Source organism: Protopterus annectens, chromosome 7.part0 (assembly GCF_019279795.1).
Source record: "Protopterus annectens isolate FY-2018-M chromosome 7.part0, PAN1.0, whole genome shotgun sequence".
Lineage (NCBI taxonomy): Eukaryota > Metazoa > Chordata > Ceratodontiformes > Protopteridae > Protopterus > Protopterus annectens.
This window is the reverse complement of record NC_056739.1, coordinates 1152163867-1152190629: the sequence shown is the minus strand read 5'-3', so window position 1 is coordinate 1152190629 and position 26763 is coordinate 1152163867. Positions and strand designations below refer to the sequence as shown.

The window sequence follows — 26763 nt, the reverse complement described above, 5'->3', positions numbered from 1 at the left end:
CCTTTACTAACGCCCCTTTTGACGGTGCCACTCTCTTTGGCCCCAAAGTAAAGGAGACCCTTACCCGGTGTGAACAGGAGGGAAAGACTCTGTCTGCTGTCGGAGTCCGTTTTTCCACCCCAACCAGACCGTACCCCAAAGGGCAACGTGGTGGAAAAATGTGGTTTCGAAAACCCCAAGGATCTTTCCCAGGCACACAGGGAGACACCCCCTCTAGAGGCAGAGGAGGGGGTAGAGGTGGAAGACGCCGCCCTGGCGGCAGAGGGGGTCCGCAACATCAAGGTGACAGGGAGACACTCCCTGGTAAACCTTTCCAGCACTCCTGAGAGGAGGCCCGACTGTCCTGCTCTGGAGGCAGCTTTATACCCTCAGGCCTGGCAAAATTTAACTACAGACAAGTGGGTAAAAAGCGTGGTTACCAGAGGTTACAACATACCCTTTCTATCTCATCCCATCCCAAAGAAAAGACTCCCAGATGTACCGCCCTGTTCATAGAGCCAGCAGCCATAGAAATTTCAAAGCTGCTAGAAAAAAGAGTCATCCAACCAGTCCCAGCGGACCAGCAAGGATTCGGGACTTACTCAAGGTTCTTTTTAGTTCCAAAGAAAACAGGGGACTGGAGGCCCATTCTGGACCTAAGCTACCTCAATACCTTCGTCAGGAAAGAAAAGTTCGAATGGTCACGCTTCAATCGATCCTTCCATTCTTACAGAAGGACGACTGGATGTGCTCAATAGATCTAGAAGATGCATACTACCACATCAAAATGGCCAGGGCATCCAGAGATCATCTGCGCTTCCCAGTCACTTTCAATTCGAGCCCTGCCCTTTGGTCTGACCTCAGCCCCCAGGGTCTTCACCAAATGCATGGCAGTGGTAGCGTCTCACTTGAGACGCCAAGGATTCCAGGTGTTTCATCTGGACGACTGGCTCCTTTCTGCCACCACCCAGCGTCAACTATTACAGGCCAGAGACTTTGCTCTTCAACTGTGTGTTCACCTAGGGATTTCCGTAAACTGGAAAATCCTTACTTCAGCCATCACAAAATATCTTGTTCATAGGAGCAGAATTAAACACACGTCAGTTGATTCTGAGGCTTCCCCCAGAAAGGATATTATCACTTCAGACTCATATACGTCTTCTACTCTTATCAAGGAATTCTCCTGCAAAACTGGTACTGAAGGTGTTGGGCCTCATGTCAGCCTCCCTTATTGCAATACCCTTGGGAAGGCTGCACATGAGAGTCCTACAATGGCTGCTGTTTGCACAATGGTCGTTTCAACAACTACCTCTAACACACGAGATTCTTATAACAAAGACATGCAAAACAGATCTAAACTGGTGGCTTCAAACGTGCAACCTTTCCAAGGGGACCGTTTATGCTACCCACACCCACAGTTACGGTGACCACGGACGCTTCCCTGATAGGGTGGGGGGGCATCTTTCAGGGACAGACAGTCCAAGGCGAATGGACCAATTTGGAGTACAATCTGCACATCAATGTTCTAGAGTTGAGGGCAGTGTTTCTAGCGTTGCAACACTTTGCTCCCCTTCTTCCTCTGGGAACTATTGCAGTTCAGACGGACAACATGTCTGTAGTCTGGTACATAAACAAGCAAGGGGGAACCAAATCCTATCAGCTATGCAGAGAGGCCATGAGAATCTGGCAGTGGGCGGAGTCCATGGGTTGCTTTCTAATAGCAACGCACATCCCGGGGTCATCCAACGTCATAGCCGACAGACTCAGCAGAGCAATTCTGTTACCGGACGAGTGGTCCCTAAAACAGTCAGTAGCGGAAAGGATTTTTCGCAAGTGGGGCCAGCCTTCCTGCGATCTGTTTAATGAACGCCAAATGCAGGAGCTACTTTGCCCTATTACCCCCTCCAGGGAAGTCCCCAGGGACGCACTGGTTCACGATTGGCCCCGGGACTCCTGTGCATTTCCTCCATTTCCTCTGATATCAAAGTTTCTCCAGAAAGCCAGGAACCTACACAGGACAATAATCCTCATTGCCCCATTCTGGTCTCGTCAAATTTGGTTTCCCTTCCTGAAGATACACTGCATTCGGGGACCCTGGATTCTGGACCCGAGCCAGATCTATTGACTCACTCGTCAGGGGTTCCCCATCCCGCGCTCCTGTCCCTCCATCTAGCAGCTTGGCTGCTCCAATTCTCAACTTAGCCAGGTCTGATCTTTTGTCACCAGCAGTCCAGGATATATTGGTGGCTTCCCATAAAGCTTCCACTACTAAAACATATTCTAGCAAATGGAAGCGATTTGTATTCTGGGCGAATACACACCAAGTGGATCCTTTTATAGCCCCTTTGAATAAGATATTAGAGTTTTTAACGGACTTATTCCATCAGGGTGCTTCTCCTGCTACACTAAGAGTTCAATTGGCTGCCATTTCAAATTTCCATGTGGAAGAATGTGGAGCTCCTGTTATGGCTCACAGACTTTGTAAAGCCTTTTTAAAAGGGGTTTTTCATATTAGACCACCGGTCAGATCTCCCACGTCACCTTGGAGTCTAAACTTGTTGTTATCTAAATTAATGTTGCCCCTTTGAACCTGCCTCTTCTTGCCCATTAAAATTTTTGTCCTGGAAGACTCTCTTTTGGTAGCCATTACTTCCGCTAGGCAGTATCTGAACTTCAGGCTCTTTCCATCAAGCACCCTTATTTGATCTTTCACTCTGACAGAGTTTCTCTTCGAACCAATTCATCCTTCCTCCCTAAAGTGTGTTCTATTAACAATATTTATCAGTCCATTGAATTACCCACTTTCTTCAAAAACCACTCCAACAAAATGGAGTATATGTTACACAAATTAGATGTTCACAGACAGCTAAGATTCTACTTGGATAGAACAAAAGATCACAGAAAAACTGATCAACTCTTTGTGGCTTTTGCTGATAGCAGGAAAGGACTTGCAGTTACCAAAAGAACTCTTTCTAAATGGTTAACGGATTGTATAATCTATGTCTACGATTCTTCAAATCAAACCCTTTTGCACAAACCCAAAGGACATTCCACAAGGTCAGTGTCTACATCTTTGGCTCATGCAGCCCGCCTACCACTGGTCGCTATTTGTGCGGCTGCTACTTGGTCTAAGCCACATACATTCATTTCTCATTATAAGGTAGACAAGGTTTCTAGGGACAGGGCAACCTTTGGTTCCACTGTGCTCAAGAACGTCCTTCCGTGAGTTCCTCAGGAACAAGGAGCTAGGGGCTACCCATGTGTAAGAACAAAGATTGAACACTATCACATATAGAAGTTATGTCCTTACCATAACGTTCCATGTGGAGTGTTCATCTCGCCTTTGTTCTTACAGTCCCACCCTTCCGCCCTTAGGAAGAACGTTTTTTGATGCCTGGCCAGGAGCATGCTGCTGCTGTTGCAATATTGTGTACATAGTTGGGATATATATTTATATATATGTCTATTTGGGTTATATATATAGTTATGTATAGATTCTTTCTGTGTATATGTGATGTAAGCATGAATGTGCTCTCTCTGTAGATTGGTTTGCTTGCAAACTAGATCTGAGGTAAAGGCAGAGGGGGATTGTGGGTATTAGATTGTCTCGAGCTTCTTCTCGATGCAGAGCTTGCAGAGGCGCACGGAGCCGAGGATCGGCTCCGAACCCATGTGTAAGAACAAAGGCGAGATGAACACTCCACATGGAACGTTATGGTAAGGACATAACTTCTATTTAGTGTGGCATGTGAGTAGTCTCACGGGTTGTATGAGGTGCTTTTTTTTCATGAAATCTAGCTGCAAGGGGAGTAAATGTGTGGAGCTGGAGTAGTTTCTAGAGTAGGGATAATAAAAGTAGTTTTGATCTTTGTTTTATGGGTAGCTATTTGGATTGTTCTATGGTGATACAATGATATTCACATAAATATGAGTTTCTAATGAATTGACAGATGCTGTTAGAGGTAGTCTAGAGTGTGTCCATGTTTTTCTTGGAGGCAGAAGCAGAAATGGGAGCCCATATTTGAGATGAAAAAGGGGTACTCTTTTGCCATTGGTTGCTCTGGCTGGTTGAGATAGAAAAGGGGAGATCTTTTTGTCCCAGAAAAGTAGGGAGTTTGTTTTGGCTCTCACTTTGCCTATGTGAAAAAAAGAATTTTAGTGACTGATCATCCATAGTCCTAGGTATTTGAAGGAAAAGATTGTCTCTATGAAATGGTTGTGTAGGTCAAAGATAGTTAAAGAGTCAGATACTTGGTGAATTTTCTGTGGAGTTCCAAAAAAACATAGTTTTTGGTCTTGGTGGGGTTGAGAAGTAGTTACGGTTTATGGGCCATTGCTGGAGCTCATGTTAGTCTGACCAATGATCTTTGGTGTGCCTAAAATACATAAATATATAAACAATCCACCAGTGAGACGAGTAGTAGATGCTTGATGTTCTGTTACATATCTGATTGCTAGGTATCTTGACAATAAGTTAAAAATGTTAGTGCAGAAGGTGAATGTGTGTAAAGACTCATGGGGCTTTCTGGATACATGCAGTACATCAAAATATGAAGGCAAATATATTTTCCTGACAATTGATGTTAAAGACGTGTTTATAGTTATTCCGCACTCTATTGGTGTACAATAGTTTATGGACTTTTTATATAATAATAGTGATTTGACTCAAGAGAAAATTAATGTTTATGGGGAAATAACTTCATTTATTTTGAAGGGAAGTATTTTTTTTCAGGAAAAAGGAGTAGCAGTAGGGTCAGCTTGTGGACCTTTATTTGCCAACACTGTAATGATAGAATGGGAAAGGCATTTTGTTTTGAACAGTAGGTTTACTGAGTCATGGTGCCTCTGTAGGAGGTACCCGGATGATATATTTGTAGTATGGAAAGATGATGTGGAATAGATTCATCAGTTTACTGAATTTATTAATAAGACTACGGAATTAAAAAAAAATTCTTATGACAGTATTTCCTACTTGAATGTCATGTTGGCTAAAGATAAAGTAAACTGGAGATTTACATCAAAGCTATTTAGGAAACTAACTTATTCTAACTCATTCTTGCACTTTACTAGTTCACATCCCAAAAGAGAGCTGTGGTTAAAGGACAGTTTGTCCATGCAGCTTGGATGCTGTCAATATTTGATGATTTTGTCAAAGAATGTACCTTGTTGAAAAATATGTTTATAAAAAGAGGCTATCCCATTAGTTGTATTGATAATGCTATGTATGAAGTTGTTAAAAGAAGGAATGAATTCTTCTGTCCCTGTTTTAAAAGGTATTGGTTATAATATTCCATCTTTAAATAGGGAAGGTATGAGTGATAAGAAGTTTAACGCTATGTATTGTTTTGTTATCACCTATTCTTTATATAGTGAGACAATTAGGTGGATTATTAACAAAATATGGTATATAATAGATGAAAATAAGGATTTAAAATAAAAGGCAGGGATAAGCTTTGTTATAGCTTATAAAAAGGTCAAAGTTTTAAGAATATTTTTAAGTCCATAAACATAAGTGAAAATAGTAAGTGTGATATAAATAAATGTGGATACTGTAACTATTGTAAAATATTTTTCTAGGAAAAAATTTTTCGTTAAGAATATACAATTTAAGGTAAAAGGGAAATACAACTGTAACAGCGGGGCAGGGAGTTGTTTATGTACTGTGCCAAGAATGTCCTGGATTTTATTTTGGAAAGACTGAGCATAAAATAAAGTATTTATGAACATTTATATGAAATAAAGGAAAGTAAGATGACAATGCTTTATGCAAGCATATAACAGAACATCTTGGTCATAGGTTTAAGTTTACAGTATTAGAGAAGGTGAATCTGAATCCCACAGGAGGGCCATGGGGTTGTATTTATAGAAGAAGGAATTGTATTGACAGGTCCACTTGAATGCGGGAAGTGTACCTGTTCTGAATGAAATATCTTCAATTATTTGTCTTTAAAGCTAAGGGCTTTTATGCAATAGTTATTTATTTATTTATTAAGCAATACCAAGCATACTGTATTCAACATGAACTAGTGTATATGTTATTTATTATTGATTATTTCTACTCATAGTTCAGTTAATGAATGATCATTTTACCATAAAACCTCAAGTAAAATAAAGTGTTTAACAATGGATTTAAGTGTTTAGCGTCATGTGACTTTTTGAACTTTTAAAATCTGTTTAATATGTGTGAATTATCTGATGAAGTCTCTGAATGAAAAGATGAAAGCACTTCTCTGTGACAATAAAAAGTGGCAGTTTTAGTGACTAGCATTCCATTTCTTGTTTTATGTACGAATAAGTCTGACTAGAGTTTGCATTCAATGTTAGCAGAAGAGTGACCTGATCAGGTAATGACCATATCATCAGCATAGATGATAAGTGGCAGATGCAGTACATCACAAGGAAGTTTGTTAATAATGTTGTACCAGAGCAATGGTTACACCATAAGTCCCCTCCAGAAATGCTTCAGTATTGTAATGCATTCTGGGTTTAAACAAAATGTATGTATTTATGATAGCTGTGCACTGCATTTTCATCCCTGTCACCAGTAGAACTTAGCATTTTCCAGGCTAATACATTTAGCCCCTCTACCCGTAATAGTCATTATCTAAGGACCCTTTTCCAGAGTTCTAAAAGCCTTCAAAAGGGCAGGGTGAAAAATCTGAAAACAATTACGTGTATTCACAGCTCCCCAGTAATGAAGGCATCTGCAGGTCTGAGGTGTATATATGTGTGTGTGTGTGGGAGGGGTTTGATTTGGTGATAGAGATGAAACTGGCATTGCAGATCTGTCATTACAGTAAGTGTGCAACTTTCATATCTGCCAGCAATAGGACAGATTCCTAAGCTGGATCACTGGGGTTGTTCTTATGAAAGACTACCCTGAATAGAAGTATCCCTGAAAGAAGACCTTCACCTGGAAATCGTATCAATTTTGTAGTGGCTTATGAAAGTGTTAAGTGATGCCCACATGGCAGCCACATGAATGTCATCCATCAAAGCATTTTAGGAGGACACTTATGAAGTAGTCATTGCTCTAGTACACTGGACATTAATAGACTAGTAAAGGTTTATAATATATTTATAAATCTCTGTGTGCTGTGAAAGCTAAAGAGAAGGCATTCAGATAATTTGGAACCCAGTTTCCTGGAGAAAAACTAAATGAAAATCCGAGACTCGTTCCTTATGGATTTTGCTTTGTCTACTAAAACTCTCTGTTGCCTGTTAAAATCCATGCTATGAAGCAGGTATTCCCAATGATTAATGTAATATGAAGAAAGATAGGAATATCAGTTTATTGATTAATGTTGGTGGCCTTGGTCTCTTTCGGCATGAAGGAAGAATTCATCCTCATGGATACTGTGTCTTTTTGATAAATGAGATACAGAGGGTTCACTCACAATGTTTGTAGCTCAGAAGTCCTTCCATTTTAGGTAATAGCAACTAGGAAGAGAGTTTTTCATGGAAAACATTCTAAATCCACAGATAAATCGGACTCAAAAACACATAGGGTGAGCTTCTCACTGACAAAGTACAGGTCCCAAAAAGGAACTTTAGACTTGACTTGGTGAAGACCAGGAAAGGTGCCCTTCTGAAAGGTTTAGCAGATTTTTAGCAGCACTAATGAAAGAGAGTCAACATTTTAGGATAATTATAATTATATTATTTGTATATATATATATATATATATATATATATATATATATATATATATATAATTATATTATAATATAGCTGCTATGTGTACCTTAATCGAAAAAACACTAGAACTGGAGTTGAAAAATGTAACATACACTCCAAAATGCTAGGGACAGGAACTGCAAACAATCCAATCCCCTGGCATTGGCCCATAAAGAAAAATGTCTCATTTTACATCTGTAAGTGCTCCTTATGCAAGGTTTTAGTGCAGACATAAGAATATGGACTGCTGTCTTATGGTACAAAGTATTCTTATCTGGGATGGAAACTGGAGACACCAAATGTTTAACCTGTGGGAGTGAAGGTCTGGGCAACATTTGCCAAATGGGTGAGTTAGTTGATTCTTGTAAATCTTAGAGGGAGAGACCAGTCCAAAAGGTGAAGACATTGCAGGGGGAACCACTTTTTTCAGGGGGCAGAAGAAGCTGTTAGGAATGCTTTGGCCTTCAAGATGAGAACTTCTGTAGAAGTTTGGAAATAAGAGGGAGTGTGAAAGGCACAAAGGAGTCCTGTGGAGCACTTCTGGATGAGTGCATCTATGGAGCTTCTCTCAAGGGAGGAATAGGTGCAATTTATAGTTGGTAAGAGGACACAGATAAGTTACAGTAAGACTTCCCCAATGAAAGAACAGAGTCTGTACTACTATTTTACCATGAACCCATTCAAGTGGTATCAGCAGACAGTGGCTGAGCTGGTCCATAAGAGAGTTAGCTTGTTCTAGGATATGAGAGGCAACAAGAACATGATTAGAAGGAAAGTCCCTCTTTCATACTGTTATGGCTTTCCAACCCAGGGGATAGGAATGAGTTAAGCCCTGCTTGCATATAGACAAACTATTGCCATGTTGTCAGAGTGGATGGCAGTTGCACTAGAGGAAAGAGAGTCCTTGGAACACCTTTAAGAGGAAGAGAAGGAGGATGGCCCACACTTCCCAAATGCCAATGTGCAGACTGGCCTTTTGGGTTGACCATGTGCCTTGGGCCATATCTTCTAAATAATGCCTCCCACCCTAGAGCAGAAACATTCATAGTTTTGGCTACCAGGGGAATAAAGGCTTGGAAAGGTCTGTCCAGAGAGGGACTGGATTTGCAGTCTATCATACAAGATGCACTCCCTGGATATCTTGATCTAAGCATTCAGCAGACTTGAAAGCTCGTCCCATTGAACTTTGTAGTTCCACTGAGTACCCATTTTGAAATCTGTCATGAGGCAGTATGAATGAGAGTCAGGCCTAATGCTCAAAAATATAAGGCGGTCATGGCAGAATCATTTGGAGTCAGTTGCAGTACTTTTGATTATATGGACCAAATTTTGTCCACTGGAAGAAAGGTTTTGGCAAGACAGACTGACCAGAAATGCTGCTTATGAAAACTGATAAACTGAGTGAGCATCATCTGAGATTTTGCAAAGTTTACTGTTACACCCAAAGAGTGGAATAGATTGAGATGTGAATCTTTACAGGCAAGAAGACTATAGACAGCTGGCGCCACTGGGATCAAGCTGTCTGAGTAAGGAAACACTTTGGCGCCCTGGAGTTAAGTGCCATTGCCACTACTGACATGTGGTGAAGCTTAATAGCAGTATCCAGAACTGAAAATGTATGTGTCTTATCTGGAACTGGAGGAACCTACTAGACTCTTTGGCAATTTTAATGCTGAGGTATGCACCCTGGAGGTTAAAAAAGCACATATAGTCTCTTTTGGATAGCTAGAGCAAAGATAGACTGTACTATAGCTATGTGAAAAGGCTCTTTGTTGGTGTGTTGATTTAGGCCACTCAAATTGAGAACGAGCCTGAGGTGCTTTGCCTTTTTGGAAACTAAAGATAACCTTAAGCAAAATTCTAGACCTTTCTGTTGTGGCAGAACTTCTTTGTTGGCTGTTTTGTTTGAGCAGACTGTGCCTGTAATCTGGCTACTGCTTTTGTCAGTGTGGGATTTCCAGGTGGTGGACTGACTGCAGTTTTAGGAGTGGTCATAAAGGTGATAGAACAGCCTATGGATACTATGTTTGTGGCTCATCTGTTGAGTGGGATGGCCAGCCACATAGTCTGATGTTGGGACAGATGACCCCTGAACTGCCTTCAAAGTGAATAATTTCAAACAGGTCACTCAGAGAGTGGACTTCTGTCCTCTCAAAGAAGGGCCATGGCACTCCTGATTGTTCTACTGAAAACCTCCTCCGCCTCTTTTTGGGAGCTTTAGTTTTCTGGAGATTTCATCATCTTCTGCAGTGCTTGCCATGACCTCACAAGTTATTCTGTTGGGAATACTGAAACTAAAGCTGATATGGGCTCTACTGATTACAAGAAAACAGATGTGGAAGAGTTTGAAACTTTATTCCAGTCTTAGAGTGCATATTGCCCTCTTTCTGCTGAACGTCTCACTGAACTTTTACAGTTGGTCTGAACAATAAGGTGTCATCTAGGGGGGCATTCATGAATTCAGCTTTGGTGTTTTCAGTCAATTCAGTCAAATGGGGATAGACATGACAACAGACCACAATTCCTATGCCTGCTACTGTCGATGAGCCATTCACGGTGCTGTCTGCAAGATGCATAGTCTGGACACAGAGCCAGTGGTTGACATTTCAGAGTAGAGCTAAGTTTTTTCAGGTCAGAGGCTGGCAACCTTTGTAGAGTGTGAGCAGTTTCATCATTTAATTCCTTCTGGAACTTCAGTATATGTACCATGTAGTTTAACACCCTTAAGGAGAAAGTGGAGGATGAAAATACATAGTTTCCCAGTCTGTCCATTGCATATGATTCTTGATTAGGGGGGCTTATAGCCTTGATCTGAGGCTCTGAGGATGTGATACATGAAACTAAAGAAAGCTGGATCAATGATGGCCCCCAGCAGGTTAATGATCAATGATGTTGGGAGCAGTAGCCTTGAAAGAGCAAAGATCAGAAACATCAATGCCTTTGGCAAGGTTGATGCCAGAATGATTGAGGACAAGGCTATCTACCACAAGTCAGGTATTGAAGTTGACACCAGTGCCCATGGGTTGACTGATAGCTTCAGTGGAACTGGGAATTGGTGTCCCCAGAGAGTTGGAAAAATACCTGACTGCATATTGTTTGTTATGGTATGTAGCTTGACTTGTATGAAAATTGAAGCATTCTCTATATATTAATATAACTGTATGTTTAGACTGCTGTGTGAAAGAAACACATTTATATACATTTTATTAGTGAACATATTTGCAAATATGAAGGAGATGCAGTCTCTTCTTCATTAAACAGTGTAAAGTAAGACATTCTGCCATATTGCTGTACTTTTCCACACATATTGCAATGGCATTGAAGTTTTGCTTTGAGAAAGTTTAGTTGTGATGGTGTTTATGTTCTCATGAGAAATCCAGAAGAGAAATGGAAAAATCCAGTTCTGTCTAGAAAGCAATAGCTGTAAAACACAATGAGAATTGCTGAGAAGAAATTGTTAGCCCTTATTTTCCATTTCTTGTCTAGTAATGTATTGAGAGGAAGTAATATGAAACTTTTGATTGGTAGTTTTGCATCACACCAGAAGCAGCAGCCTCTCAAATTGATGACTTGTTATTATTAAGATAATAACAGTGGCTATTTGAATGGCATCTGGACATTGTCAGATGATTTTTTTAATTATACACTCTTCTTGAATTAATACTTATTTCATTTTTGTAATAATGGAAATAAAGTGCTATGATTAAATTTCAGTGTAAAAGAATTTTGCGTTCAATGTATATATGCCCATCCATCCACAACCCCTTTCCCATTTTTTTTTTTTTTTGCCATGGGGTCCACTTGTCATCTCAGCAGTGATAATCGATGTATATAACATTAAATGTGAAGTTGTTCAATCTCGCCATTCATTCTTTACTAATGGGTTCGGAGCCAATCCATCGGCTCCAGTACGGCCGTTTGCAAAACTCGAGATTTACCAGTAGCTCAAGGCCAAGCCCCTTATCCCATGATGCACTGAGAATTACCTCAGATCTAGTTTGCCGCGGCACTGATCAGAAGTTCCAGTTTTTGCTCGAGCCGATATTTCTTCAAACCGTATTTTGCAAGTTATTTCAAAATATTTTTCTATTCTTTCTAAATAGTTGTTAATGTAGTCTTGTGCAGCTTCTTAAAAGCTCCCCTTTTCCCGTGTGTTACTTAGTGTAGTTTTATTGGCCTCATGTTTTTGGCCTAGTTTAGATCTTTCTGCATTTTACATAGCTTATAACGATATATATATATATATATATATATATATATATATATATATATATATATATATTTAGCTTGGCGTTGGCCTTTTTTTTTTGGGCCATTGTTTGCAGTGTGTGTGTTCTCTGTACAGTTTAGAGCATAGTTGTACTTTTGGCTTCTTCTAGGCTTATTTGTGTGGTGTATTTTTAGAGCCTAGGTGTGGTTCTTCAGTAGTATATATATATATATATATATATATATATATATATATATATATATATATATTGAGTATTTTTTTCTTAGGCTTTTTGTGTGCTTGTGTTCTGTGTTTAAGCCTAAGGCATTTTGATTATTGGATATGGCTGATGACAAGGATAAGCATCCAAAGTCTGAGTTTAAAAAGTATCCAGACTGCGGGCAAAAAATGTTGGCGACTGATGGCCATATAACATGCATTTACTGCTTAGGAGCTGTCCATTTACAGGAGTCTTGCAGTATTTGTCACTCTTTTTCCTCTAGGGTGTTACTGGAGAGGAAAAGAAAGTTAGTCAATAGAGGCTTGTTGAAGCATCTGTTTCATGAAGCATTGAGTGACCAGGATATGGCCAGTAAGTCCTCCAAGTCCTCTAAATCTTCAGGGGACTCTAAGGACTCCAAAACTGTCAAAGAAATCAAAAAAGTGAAAGATCCTGTGACATCGGCTCCATAGACCTCGGAGCTGACTGTCTTTTCTTTTCAAAACTGGCCCACAGCTCTGGAGCCGGTATCTGAGAGGCCTCTATCTCCATTACTTCAGTCAGCACCATCGGTGCATTCTTCTAGGTCTTCTGTCAGCCTGTCGGATTTGGATATGGACCGATTGGTGCAGAAGCTTTTATGGGCACCAGGCCTTCCTAAATTGTTGTTGGCTCCGACCCTAGTGTCGGAACCGAAGACCACTACCCCTGACTTGACTGCTCCTCCTCCGAGCCGTACCGGACCTTCAGAGCCAGAGGGAGCTGACCTGTTGATCGTGGACCCTTTGGAGCCGTGACCTGCTCCAATGTACTCAGTTCCATCTACTCTGACATCCTCGGCGCCGACCAGGGACTCTAGGAGCCGACACTCTCCTGTCAGGTCTGGGTAGGATAGTTGCACTGACTTGTTGGTGCCGACTCTTCCTCTCCGGGTTTCGGCTCGGATGAGCTCGGCTTCTACCTCTGGCTCGGAGCCAGAGCCCTCAGTGTGGGAGGGGTTGGCAGTTCCCTTGGGTCCGTCGATGACTTCTCATCGAAGCTGTAATGCCTTCGAAGCCATGAGGAGAGCCTTGTCCACCAAGACATCCTTGACTCCAGGTCTTGCTTCCTCATCCCCAAAGCACCTGTGTCCACTTCTGCTTCCATCGTCCAGGCTAGGTATAGAGACCTGAGCCTCAGGTAGCCCCACAGGGTGCGCCCTGCTCTTCTGAGACCTCCCCAGAGGCTCCCACTGAGGAGGTCCCCAGGAAGAGATTGTGCAAGAGGATACACTTGGACTCCCCACAGGAGTCTTTAACATCTGACACTGACTTGGATGAGTCAGAAGGGTCCCCACGGTCCCCCTCTGAGGATATCTCCTTTGCAGAGATACTTGAGATCCTTAGGCAGAGGGGTGATTGGCAGTCCAAAAGCCCTTCTGAGGACGAGTCAGTTTTCCTGAAGGGTTTCGGGTCTCAACCTCCACCTTTTGGGTGTCTCCACCCTTCAATGAGCTCATGAAGCTGGTCTCTCGGAGGGCATGGGAGTCATTAGAGTCCATGGAGCCTGTTCCTCGGAGGCCTAATAAGTTTATTTCTGCTCCAATATATAAAACCTTTTTGTCCAAAGGAGTCCCTGTTGATGCCTTGGTGGTGGCGGCGGCCACCAAAAAGGAAATGTCTGAGACTTCCTCGTCTATTCATCTTCTTAATAGAGAGTTTAGGATCATGGATAGATATGGGAAATGCATGTATAGTCCAGCAACCATTACACTCCATTCACTGAACTATTTGACCCATTTCACTAGGTTGCAAAGAGATCTTAAGGAGATGGGAGATTCTCTTCAGGGTACTGTAGCTGTAGGGGCCTCTGACAAAGTTGCCACCCAGCTTGCTACCCTAAACTCTATTGTTAACTCATCCATGCGTCTCATATCATATGCAGCTGATGGAACGAGTAGGGCAGCAGGTACAGGAATTGCTCTCAGAAGACATTCCTGGATGTGCTTGTGTTCCTTCGCGGAGCCCTTTAAGTCTTCATTCGTGAACACCACTTTAGATGGCTCATCCCTTTTTGGGCCGAAAGTGAAGGAAACTTTGACCAGGTGTGAACAGGAGGGAAAGACTCCGTCTGCCGTCTGAGTCCATTTTTCCACCCGTACTCGGCCTTACCCTAAAGGGCAAAGGAGAGGAAAGATGTGGTTCTGGAAAGCCCAAGGAGCCTTTCAGGATACATGTGGTGAACCCCTCTAGGGGCAGAGGAGAAGGTAATAATGGAAGATGACGCCCTCATGGCAGAGGGGGTCCTCAACACCAGGGTGACAGAGATCACTTCTCTGGTCAGTCCTATCAGCGCTCCTGAAAGGAGGCCCGACTGTCCTGCTCTGGAGGCAGTCGGGGGTCACTTATCTTGTACCCAGATGCCTGGCAAGATATAACAAAAGACAGCTGGGTACAAAGTATCATTTCCAGAGGGTATTTCATACCTTTTTCCACACACCCCCCTGCCCGCAAGGAGAATCCCGGACGTTCCACCCAGTTACAGGGAACAAGCAACTATAGAGGTCCACAAGTTGCTAGAAGAAAGAGTCATCCAGCCAGTCCTAGCAGACCAATCAGGATTCAGAACTTACTCAAAGTTCTTTTTGGTTCCAAAGAAAACAGGGGACTGGAGGCCTATTTTGGACCTCAGCAGACTCAACCAATTTGTGAAGAAAGAAAAGTTCCGGATGGTCATGCTACAGTCTATACTTCCCTTTTTAGGGAAAGACAATTAGATGTGTTCAATAGATCTCAAGGATGCATACTACCACATAAAAATGGCCAGGCCATCCAGTGATCACCTGCATTTCAGGCTGGGAGCCAGTCATTATCAATTTTGAGCCCTGCCCTTTGGTCTCAGTTCAGACCCCAGAGTGTTTACCAAATGCATGGCAGTGGTCACGGCTCACCGGAGACATTTAGGATTCCAGGTGTTTCCATACCTAGACGATTGGCTCCTTACCTCCACCACCAGGCATCAACTGATTCAGGCAAGGGAATAAACTCTGACACTCTGCAATCACTTAGACATTACAGTCAACTCAGAAAAGTCTGCCTTGTTGCCATTGCAGCATATTGTTTTTATAGGAGCAGAGTTAAACACTTCAACCACCACTCTAAGACTACCAATCGAGAGAGTATTTCTTCTTCACCAGCATGTCAGCACATTGGTATCGAAAGACAGAGCACTTGCTGCAGAAGTTCTAAAAGTATTGGGTTTGATGGTTGCAGTGATCTTGGCCATACCATTAGCAAGGATGCATATGCGGATTCTTCAATGGCTGTTGTTCACTCAATGGTCTTATCAGGAACTTCCAGTGAATCACACAATTTGAATTATGAACTTTTACAAGAGAGATCTCCAGTGGTGGGTGACGTCTCTTCATGTAACCATAAGATGTCCCTTTGTACTACCCACCACAATAGCCACTGTGACCACGGACACTTCTCTGATAGGGTGGGGGGGCATTTTCAGGGAAAGACTGCCTAAGGCACAGGGACGGATCAAGAGTCACATTTGCATATCAGTGTTCTGGAGATGAGAGCATTACTTCTGGCATTGCAGTACTTCCAGGACTCTATTCCTCTAGGAACGATTGCAGTTCAGACAGACAACATGTCAGTAGTCTGGTACTTGAACAAGCAAGGCGGAACCAAGTCTTACCCCCTTTGCCAAGAAGCCCTCAGAGTTTGGCAGTGGGCTGTTTCCTCCCAGTGCTTTCTGTTGGCAAATCACATCCCGGGGAGGTCCAACGTGATAGCAGATAAACTGAGCAGGGCAATCTTGTTGCCACATGAGTGGTCCCTCAAGAAAGAGATTGCGGACAGGATTTTCCATAAATGGGACCAGCCTTGCTGTGATCTTTTTGCCAGCCACATCAACACGAAATGCAGAAGCTACTTTGCCCTGATTCCTCCTCCTGGAGAATCCCCGAGAGACGCACTCATACACGATTAGCCCCTGGGTCTCCTCTATGCATTTCCTCCTATCCCATTGATACCCAGATTTCTACAGAAAGCAAAATCACTGGGAAGGACCATCATTCTTATAGCCCCTCATTGGCCTTGGCAGATTTGGTTCCCATTTCTTCATCAACATCTCTTGGAGGATCCATGGATTCTGGACCCAGTTCCAGACCTTCTGACACATACGTCGGGGGACCTCCATCCTTCCTTGCAGTCACTGAAGCTGACCGCTTGGCTGCTCCAGTTCCCCTCATAGCTAGGCTTCATAACTCTTCCAATGAGAGAAAACAGATTATTTTGTCTTCCCATAAGCCGTCCCCTAGAAGATTATATCTTATTAAGTGGAAGAGATTCTCCATATGGGCCTCTAAGCAGAACATTGATCCTTATCAAGCTCCCTTGACGTCCATACTAGAATTCTTGACTATGATCTTTAATATGGAACCGGCAGCCACAACAGTTCGGGTTCAGTTGGCTGCTATATCTAACTTTCATCTCGGAGCTGACGGGCTAAACATAATGTCCCACAAGTTGTCCAAGGCCTTTCTCAAAGGAACCTTTCACGTGAGGCCTCCAGTGAAAACTCCTTATTCTCCTTGGAATCTAAACTTTATGCTGTCTCGTATAATTCTCCCCCTGCTTGAACCAGCATCATCTTGTGATCTCAAAATTTTGTCGTGAAAACCATATTTATGGTAGCTATTACTTCTGCCCGCAGAGTGTCAGAACTTCAAGCTTTATCTATCAGCCCTCCTTATTTGATTTTCCATGCTGATAGAGTATCTCTTAGGACAAATCCCTCCTTTTTGCCCAAAGTTTGTTCATAATCTAATATCAACCAAGTCATTGAGTTACCAGACTTCTTCCCTAACCATTCCAATAAATTGGAATATATGCTGCACAAACTTGACGTTCACAGACAGCTCAGATTTTATTTGGACAGAACAAAAGATATTAGGAAATTAGACCAGCTCTTACTGTCATTCTCTGAAGCCAGAAAGGGTAGACCAGAGGCTAAAACAACATTTCTAAATGGCTATCTGATTGTATCACCTTTGTTTATTCAGCTGCTAATATACCCTTACTACACAAGATTAAAGCTCACTCAACCAGAGCAGTTTCTACAGCTTCTGCGTTCCAAGCCAAATTGCCCCTTGATAACATTTGTGCTGCAGCCACTTGGTCTAAACCTCATACATTTCACTCATTACAAAGTTGATAAGGCCTCCAGGCAAAGGGCTTCTTTTGTGTCTACGGTCCTGAGGAATGTACTCCCATGAGCCACTCGAGATTGATAGTGCTAGGAACACTACCCATCAGTAAAGAATGAATGGTGAGATTAAACAACTTCACATTAAGAAGTTATGTACTCAGTGCTCACCATAATGTTCCATGTGAGTTGTTCATCTCACCTTCATTCTTACGTCCCTCCCTCCTTCCCCTTCCTGGCTGATAGTTGACCTAGAGGTTGGTCTCATCCTGGTTGCTCAATTCTTCTTCCGATCCTTGGGAGCATAGCTCAGTTATTATGGCTATAGTACACACAGCAAACAAGATCTGAGGTAATTCTCCATGCATCATGGGATAAGGGGCTTGACCTCAAGCTACTGGTAAACTGCGAGCTTTGCAAACGGCCATACCGGAGCTGATGGATCGGCTCCGAACCCATCAGTAAAGAATGAAGACGAGATGAACAACTCACATGGAATGTTATGGTGAGTACATAACTTATTTTTACATGTCAAAACTAAAAAAGAAGAAGGTGGCTGAAACTAAACCAATGGCAAAAGGAAAGCAAATGCTTTACTTTTCTGATCAGTCAACTTAAGATTTTTTTTTAACATTAGATCTGATGTTGTCCATTTCATTACGCATCATGAATAGGTCTTCAGATCTTTCCTCAGATCCATCTTGGCCAATTCTTCAAGATATATGATACGAGCCTCAAACTCATACCTCTCCCATAATGCCTCAGTCCTCTTCAAACCTCAGATCTCGTTTGCGACCTTACAACACAGAAGCGATTTGGAGCCACCATTCAGCTAAGTAATTTTTTGCTTGTTTTTCTATAGTCTTATTAGATAATTTTCTCTCCCAGTTAGTGTTATAGCCTGTCTTTACCTGTAGTGTTAACCTCTCCTCCCTTCTAAAGTAGCCTTGCCTGTCCATTAGTTTTTCACTTGCTTTAGGGTTCTTTCCTGACTTTCACCTCTCCTTTCCTTTTCTCTTTCTCTTTCACTTTAAAAAAAAAGTTTAGTAGCTTAGTGTATAGTGCATGTTTGAGAGAGTTGTGCTTGTGTGCTCTATATTAAGCATGTCTGTCAAGCCGGTGGGTTCTGATAAACCCTCTGGTTTTAAGAGGTGTGCCTCTTGTGGGCATAAGATTTCCCAGTTGGATGCCCACAAGAGGTGTGTGTATTGCTTGGGTCCAGGGCACTTGCAGATGCTGTGTGATATCTGCTTGACCTTCAGTCCTCGAGACCTCGCTGATCAATGAAATAAACCTATCTTAAGAGGTCTTCTCCCAGCTTCTGGAGCCCAGACCCCTGTCCTGAGGAAGCGTGCCTCCCTCAGTTTTTCAGGGGACAACAGCTTCTGCTGCTGATAAGCAGAGAAGGATGTCAGATTCACCATTTTTGGCTCCGTCCTGTACTCGATTCTGTCCAGATCTCAGAGGGCCCTTGGATCCAGTAGAGCAGGTGTCAACCAAGCCAGTCTCTCTCCTAGACCCTCAGACTTTGGGTCTGAGCAGTCAGTCAGAACCAGTGGAGAGAATTCAGATCCACAGCTCTTCTTCTCTGAAGTGGACTCCATTGGGTCAGACATGCCCAGATTGGAGCCATACTCTGCGTCAGAGTAAATCTCCCTCATCTGTCCTGACCATCCAGCCCAGCCTATCACTAGTCAGCTCAACCCATTCCTCTGTTTCCTCGGCTGTTCCACTCCAGTATGGATTGGATGATGAGGAGTTTTCCTCAAAGCCCAGATCCAGCTGGGGATTTTGCCTTCTCTGACCCATGCTGGATCCGAGAGTATACCAAAGTCGATTCCGCAGCCTCCTTCTCCAATCTGACCTTCGGTTGCTGGAGCGAAGAATATCCATTTCTTCAACTCCAACAGTGCCCTTGACTGGCTCAGCACTGATTTTGTCGGAATGGAGCAGGTCTTGGATGGGAAGTATTGGCGCCAAGTCCTCGGAGCTGGTGTCAACTCCAACTTTTTTGGAGCCATCCCTTCCCCTGGGGGCCTCTGCCTTCAAAAGCTTGGGATCGGTGCCTTCTGCAGGTGTTGGATCTGGGATGACCTTGGCCTTTTCTTCCTTGGTGGCTTTGCTCTTGGGGTGGGAGGGCAAGTTCTTCAGGCATAGTCAGCCTTCCAGGTGGCAGAGAGAGTATTCTCCACACCTCAAGACATGGCCCTTCTTCTGCAGGTCCTACCCAGTCCCCTGCAGATCAGGGCTTTGCTTCCATTTGTCCAATCCATGGTCAGCCCTCTTGGAGAGCCTCCAGCCTACCTCTCAGCAAGGGCGTCCCCCTGTCTTCTGAGACATCTCCCAAGTAGCCTGCAGAGGAGGTCCCTCAGAAGCGCTGGTGCAAGAGGAAGCACCTAGACTCCTTTTTGAGTTGTTGACAGAGGACAGTGATTTCTGTGAAGGGGAAGGGTCCCTCCAATCTCCACCTGATTATAGTTTCTTCAGGAATAAATCAGAAATTCTGAAGCAAAAGGGTGGATGGTCTTCCCAAAACCTTCCTCAGAGCAGTCAGTGTTCCTGGAGGCATTTGGGATCGGCCCATCTGCATCCTAGGTGACTCCCCCAGCGGACCAGCTTATTGACTTTATCTTCTGCTGAGCTTGGAAGGAGCTTGACACCATGGAGCCAATTCCCAAATGTGTGGACAAATATCTTAGTCCTCCCAGTGACCACCCTTTTTGGAGTAAAGGTGTCCCATTTAATGCCATTGTGGTTTTGGCAGTCACCAAGGAGGAGTTCACAGAGCAGAGCTCCACTGTTCATCCCTCAAACAAGGAGTCTTGGGCTTTGGATAGGCATGAGAAGTTTGTGTATGCCTTGGACATTTTTATGCTGAGAGCTTTGAATTACTTGGTACACTTCATGTGTCTTCAGAGATATCTCATTAAGGAAATCAGTACCTCTCAGATGCACTCACTGTCAGAGGAGGACTTTAAAAAGGTTTCTCCCCAACTGATCACTGTGTCCTCCATTGCTAACTCCTCTTTGAGGTTAATTTCCCACAAAAGGAACCTCATGAGTAGCTGGTTCATGCATAGCCCTCAGGAGACATCCCTGGATGAGGCTGTGCAGGTTTGCTGATCCCTTTAAGGAGTCGTTCATTAATTACCTCTTTGACAGTTCCTCCTTGTTTGGGTCATCAGTAAAAGAGACTCTCACCCACAGCTAACAGGAAGGTGAGACCTTATCTGCCAATAGGGATCAAGCTTTCTTCCCCCCATTAAACCTTCTGCAGAAACCAACAGAGTGGGAAGAAGATGTAGCTCTCTAAGTCCCAAGGGCCTTTTCCTGATTTGCAAGATGAATCCTCTTCTAGAGGCAGAGGGAGAGGATTCAATGGTAGATGTTGGACCAGAGAAAGAGGGGGTCCACAAAAATCAGGGCTCAAGGGAACCTTTATCTGACAGGCCCTTTCAGCACTCCTGAAGTGCTGTGCCTGGCTGTCCTACTCTGGAGGCAGTTGTGGCAGACTCTTATTGCATCCAGAAGCCTGGACAAGCATAACAAGTGACACCTGGGTGTTAAATATAATTTCTAGAGGTTACTATATTCCCATTCCCTTCCCCCTCCCAGTTCTGAGACATATCTCCCTGACATGACAATCAGTCAGAGGGAGAGTGCCCTTCTAAACGTTTAAAAACTTCTAGACAAAAAGAGTCATCCAGCAGGCCCCAACTGAACAACTAGGATGCAGAACTTACTCATGCTTCTTTTTGGTGCCAAAGAAGACAGGGGACCTACGACCCATCTTGGATCTGAGCAGTTTGAATTTATTTGTAAAGAAGTCAACATTCTGCATGGTTATGGTACAGTCCATTCTGCCACTTCTGCTCAAGGATGACTGGATGTACTCTGTAGATCTCCAGGACACATACTATCACATCAAAGTAGACATTCACGCCAGGAGATTTCTGCACTTCAGACTGGGGGCCAGTCATTACCAGTTCAGAGCACTGCCCTTTGGTCTCACCATTGCCCCCTGGATTTTCACCAAATGCATGGCAGTGGTTGCAGCTCACCTCCATCTGCAAAGATTCCATGTGTTTCCTTACCTGGATGATTGTCTTCTAACAGCACCTGCAACCAATCAACTGCTTCAGGCTGTTCAAGTTATGTTGCACCTGTTCCATCACCTGGTAATCACAGTGAACACTGTGAATCCATGATGGCTCCTGTAGAGGATATCAAATTCATAGGGATGCAATTGAACACAATCACAGAAATAGCAGTCCCACTCCCCAGATAATAAGGTCCTTGAGACAGCAGGTTCAGATTTTGCTAGACACCCCAACACCACCATCTGGACTGGTCCTCATGGCCGTAGGATCCATGTCAGCTGTCATTCTTCTAGTATCCCTAGCCAGGTTCTTGAGGTGAGATCTCAAGTGGACCCTAGTGGTACATTGGTCTATTTGGTGCCATCCGTTGTCAACCCCAGTCAGGTTAACTCTGAGTTGTCATCTGCAATGCTGGATCATTACAGATGACCTCCATCTTGGAAGACTTTTCATTCTTCCCCCACCTATGGCCATAGTGACCACAGACACTTCCCTGTTATGGTGGTGGGGGGGCATTTCCAGGGGAAGATGGTCCAAGGCACTTGGTCCATGACAGAGACCAAATTGCACATAAATATACTGGAGATGAGGGTGGTCCTTGTCACGTTGCAAGCCTTTCAGGACTGTCTTCTTCTGGAGACAGTTGCAATTCTGATGGACAATATGTCTGTGGTTTGGTACATCAACAACAGGGGGGAGCCCATTCATTCCCATTGTGCAGGGAGGCCATGAGGGTTTGGGAATGGGTGATTTCTTCAAACCGCTTTCTCATTGTAATGCACATCCCTTCTTTAGAATATACCACTCTGTTCTTCATTCTTGTTAGATTCTAAGTAACTCAGTATTTTTACACCTTTTTGTTTTAGTTATATCAGAAATCAAATTTTACCAAAAAGGTAGCAGTATCTCTCAGCAAGCTCATACTCAAGTCTGTCCTTCTACATTGGAGAAATTTAATTCTTATTATATTAGCACTTCCAGGCAGCAGTGCAGGAACACAAAGTATTGCAGCTTTGTATGGATTTGACCAAACGTTGCCTGCTGAAGACTATCCATTCTGTATTTTTAGGAGGAGTTAGCAGAATGAGAACACATGTATAGCATCATTCACTGTTGGCTTATTGTTCCAAATGTTTCTGGCCCACTTTTTTTCTTGTGAGGGAAATTCAACACAGAATACATTGAAGCTGCAATAAGTAATGCATTAGGTTTTACTTCTACCTTTAAAAATAAAATGTTCAGCATTTCCAGACAAATTTTGAACGCTTCCACATCAGCATTTTAAATTCAAGGTAGTCCAAAACAGAATAAAAGCTTGTGAATTATGCTCATTCAACATGTGATAACTTGGACCGTAACAAATCAAAGCACATCTGTTTGTGATGTTCTGCTTTTAATCTGTATAACTATTGTTACAGGCCCCCAGCCCTTGTATCTCTCTTCAGTAAGGGCTACGCTCTTGAACAGTGGTTGTTTCCTGTCCATCTGTCCTCTCACCTATGTCTCATGCCACAGGTCAGTCTCTCTCTCCCTCTTCAGATCTCTTCCTTTTATAAGATGGAGGTGTGGCCACTTGATCTATGGACAAGTATGCATGTTTTTCCTTTCACACTGTTCCAACACTCTAATTATACTGTCACCAAAGCTGTCATTAGAGGGCACTATACCAACACTGCAGCTCCGTAGATCCCACAGTGCTTGTTTGGGGGCCAGTATTCCACTACATATGTGTATATGTGTGATGCACATATATGTGTGTCTGTGATTGTATTATCATTTAAGAGTAGAAAACATGTCATCATATTCTGTCATAAAATGCATTGCTGGAAAGTTAAAGCAAAAACAGGAAAACATATAAAAGCATGTGCCTCCCTCCCATGTGGTGGGGGGTTGTGCCTGTCACACCATTACAACTTTATATGTAGTAACTCAAGACTACAGAACAGTGGAGAAAAGGAAACATTTCCCAACATCACTATTTGGTGATCTTGTGATAGACTTCCTTACCCACATAAACCCACTGGCACACTCAGATGCAAATACATACATACAAACATTTGCACACAGTCTGTTGCACATACACACTAAACACTCTGCTGTGTACCGACATGCACTGCTTAACAGAACCAAGTCACATACAAGTACATGCACGCACTTGCTATTCAGATAAACCCCTGACACTGCTAAAGATTAAATTTACAGCTGCATACCAGGTGATATATCGATGAAAAGGGGATGAACAAAATAAGACCCCATTTTTCTTCTCATAGGTTCATAGGTAAGCACTAGGCTAGCCACCCTTGAGGGACATTTTAAGCCTAGCCAACTTCCCTGTTTGTGCTTGAAATAACCTATCCCATTAGGTTATAGATTGGCCTTGCTATTCCATGGTCAATAATTCTATATTACCCCCAATAAGAATAACTGTGATCATACCCTAGATAGTTTGAGGGAAACCGTGCATGGGATAAAGCATTTAGGAACTGTCTCTGTCCATTGATAGTATGGGGAGCAATCATGGGGTAAATTTTCTGTTTCCCATCCGTAGATCTATGTTGTGCTTGAAAATGGACAGGGATGAACTTTGTTTTATGTGGATGAGGAGTATGTTCCACATTTACAGTGTCCACTGCAAAATATATCTGTCCCTCCAAACCATTCTGTTGATATTGTAGAAGAGGTTTGGATCCATAGGCTGAGTATTTCTGATGCCATTTGACTTGCCGATGTGCAGTAAATCCATCAGTAATGAGTCGGAGGATCTTTTGTATGCCCAACACAGGCCACGTGTTAGCAGTCTGTAGGATACTGAGTACGGGTATAGGGCTTTGAGTCGGTCCACATATGACATGTTCTTTAGGCCTTGTATCCTGTTAGTAAGGTATCTCTGTGGGTGTTCCAGTTGTTCCATGTTTCTGGACAGATACATGCCAATGGGGGCATTATATTCAATGATTGGCCTAATGAGGGTTGAGTAAAGGGGTACAGTGACATTGCTAGAGCTAAACTCAATCCCTTTGTTCATAACCTATGCAGTGTAGAAGGATGTTTTTATAACAATAGAAACGTTGGTCAAAAGTTAGGTCACTGTCATCATAAGTTTCCAAATTCCGAACAACTGAAAAACAGAGCTGTCACCTTATGTAGAAAGTGGTGTATATATTGTAAATAATTTGTGGAATTAACTGTGAAAGCAACTTTGGCTATATTTTCTTTTTGTTTTTCATTTCATGCTGCAGATAAAAGTGTTTTGACATTTTCTACCTCCAGTGACTTTTTAAGATCTTACAGCATATATAAATCCTTTGAAAGGTTGCTGCTTGCCACTTTATTTCTGTCACTGTGACATGCTAACATCCTTTGGGTTTGGTCATAACACTTCTTCATTAATTTTATCCTTATAGCATGTATTTTACTTGGTGTAGGTCCAAGGGAAGGCTGTGGTTTCTTCTCATTTTATTCCTAGCAGCTGTTAAGGTAGTTGCCTTTCATTTCTTATATTTCTTTGTTCACTACCCTTAACTTGCATCATGAATAACCTTGAGATGTTTTATGGTACAGCTATTCTAACTTGGTTGCTGTTTGTTTCTTATGTTTTTGTGTGTGTCTGTCACTGATAATCTGCCTATATTTTCCAGGCAAAGGAACAGCTGAACCTGGCTTTGCAGTACAGCAAACATGACAAGACCTTTCTAATGCTGGGGAAGATACATTTGTTGGTGGGAGAAACGGACAAAGCCATTGATGTCTACAAAAAAGCAGTAGAGTATGAAGCCTGTTTCTGTTGCATTCTAGTATTAGTGCTGAATTGGATTTAGTGACGTTCCCATTTCTTTTGAAATACCAGAGAACTATGATGGCTGAACTGACAGTAATGTTGCGTGATAGATCGCAACAGTTTTAATAACTGGAGTGACACTTGTTTTTTTTTGCTTTGGTTTATTAACAATATTTCAATATATGACTAAAAATTAACTGTAGATATATATTATGTACTGTCGTCTTTGTGAATTTTCATTTGGGGGTTTATTTACCCCTCCCCCTCAAATAATTAAAAATTTGTAGAGTTTAAATTTTACCATCTAGAAGCTGTACAGAAGAAGATGCTTGCTGACAGAGAAAACTATTAGCATTAAATCGGACAAGAGATTTAAAACTTCTACATGTTCCATTTCCATTCATTTTCCTTCTTAAACACCAGATGTTATGTTGTCCTATCTCGCCTTCATTCTTGCTGGTTGGGTTCGGGACCAAGCATCGGTTCCAACTCAGCCTTTTTACTAAAGCTCGAGAGCTTTCACTGGCTCGAGGCTATACCCATTCCCATGATGCCTAGAGAAGGTTACCCAGATCTCATTTGCCGCTAAACTAGATCCGGTGCTTCTCACTAGGCTCAGGCTAAGTGAAGTATTTTTTCAGTCTATTTTCTGCTGTCTTAGAGGTTTTTTGATATAGAATTGTTACATTAATTGTTATTTGAGTGTTTAGCTTCCACTTGTTGCTAGTTGTTGAATTTATCACCTGTTGGGTTCTGTTGTGGTTGGCCGTCCCTGTCGTTAGGCGTACAACCTCCCCATCCTGTCTCTAAAGTTTTATTTTACCCATCAAATCTGTTTTAGTTAGAGGGTTCATTGTTCTTATTCTTCTTCAGCCCGTTTAAGTTAGAGGGCTTCCCCTTTTCTACTTCCTTTCCCTTAAGAGGTTTCGTCATTTTACTTAGAGACGTCTCCTCTGGTTAGAGGAGTTTGTCATTCTAGTTAGAGACCTCTCCTCTAGTCCCCTCTCTCCCTGCGTGATTGTTAAAAAATAGTGTTTGTTACAAAAAAAAAAAATTAGAGTAGTTTTCAAATTGCTATTTTTGTCATAGTGACTAGACTTTACCAGTGAATACTTTATTAGTTGCTAGTAGCAATATTTTCATATTTTCCTGGACAGTGTTGTTGTGTTCTGATTTTTTCCACTATGTCCAAGGAAGGTGAAAAAGTTAAGCAGTCAGGTTTTAAAAAAGGTGACTCCTGCACACAGAAGATGTCTTTAACTGACGGGCACACTAGTTGTGTCTATTACCTAGGCCAAGTACATGTGCTGCTCAATCTGCCATGGTTTTAGTTCAAGGGTTGTGCAGGAATGTAAAAACAAGCTGATAGCTAGGGGTTTGCTTAAAGCTCCTTTTAACGAGGCATTAGAAGGTACCCAGACCTCTTCAAAACCTTCATAATCTCCTAAATATGACAAGTCTATTAAGAGAGCTTCTTCTTCGGCTCCAGCTTCTGAGCCAGCTAGAAAGGTAGCTTAAGATACAACTTAGGACCCAAAGGCTTTTGGGCCCAAGAAACCTTCTCCTTTGGTTCCACAGGTTTTATTTGAACTGACCAGGAGCC

At 42.5% G+C, this 26763-nt stretch overlaps 1 protein-coding gene across 3 annotated transcripts in view; it reads left to right on the top strand.

Annotated features, from left to right (window-relative positions):
- BBS4 (Bardet-Biedl syndrome 4) overlaps positions 1–26763 on the top strand; it is a 1226477-nt gene that overhangs the window by 460400 nt on the left and 739314 nt on the right. For all 3 annotated transcript variants that reach the window (XM_044077733.1, XM_044077734.1, XM_044077735.1), the window contains exon 8: positions 25021–25148. In XM_044077733.1, coding sequence (XP_043933668.1) covers positions 25021–25148 — 128 coding nt within the window. The remainder of the gene's footprint in view (positions 1–25020; positions 25149–26763) is intronic.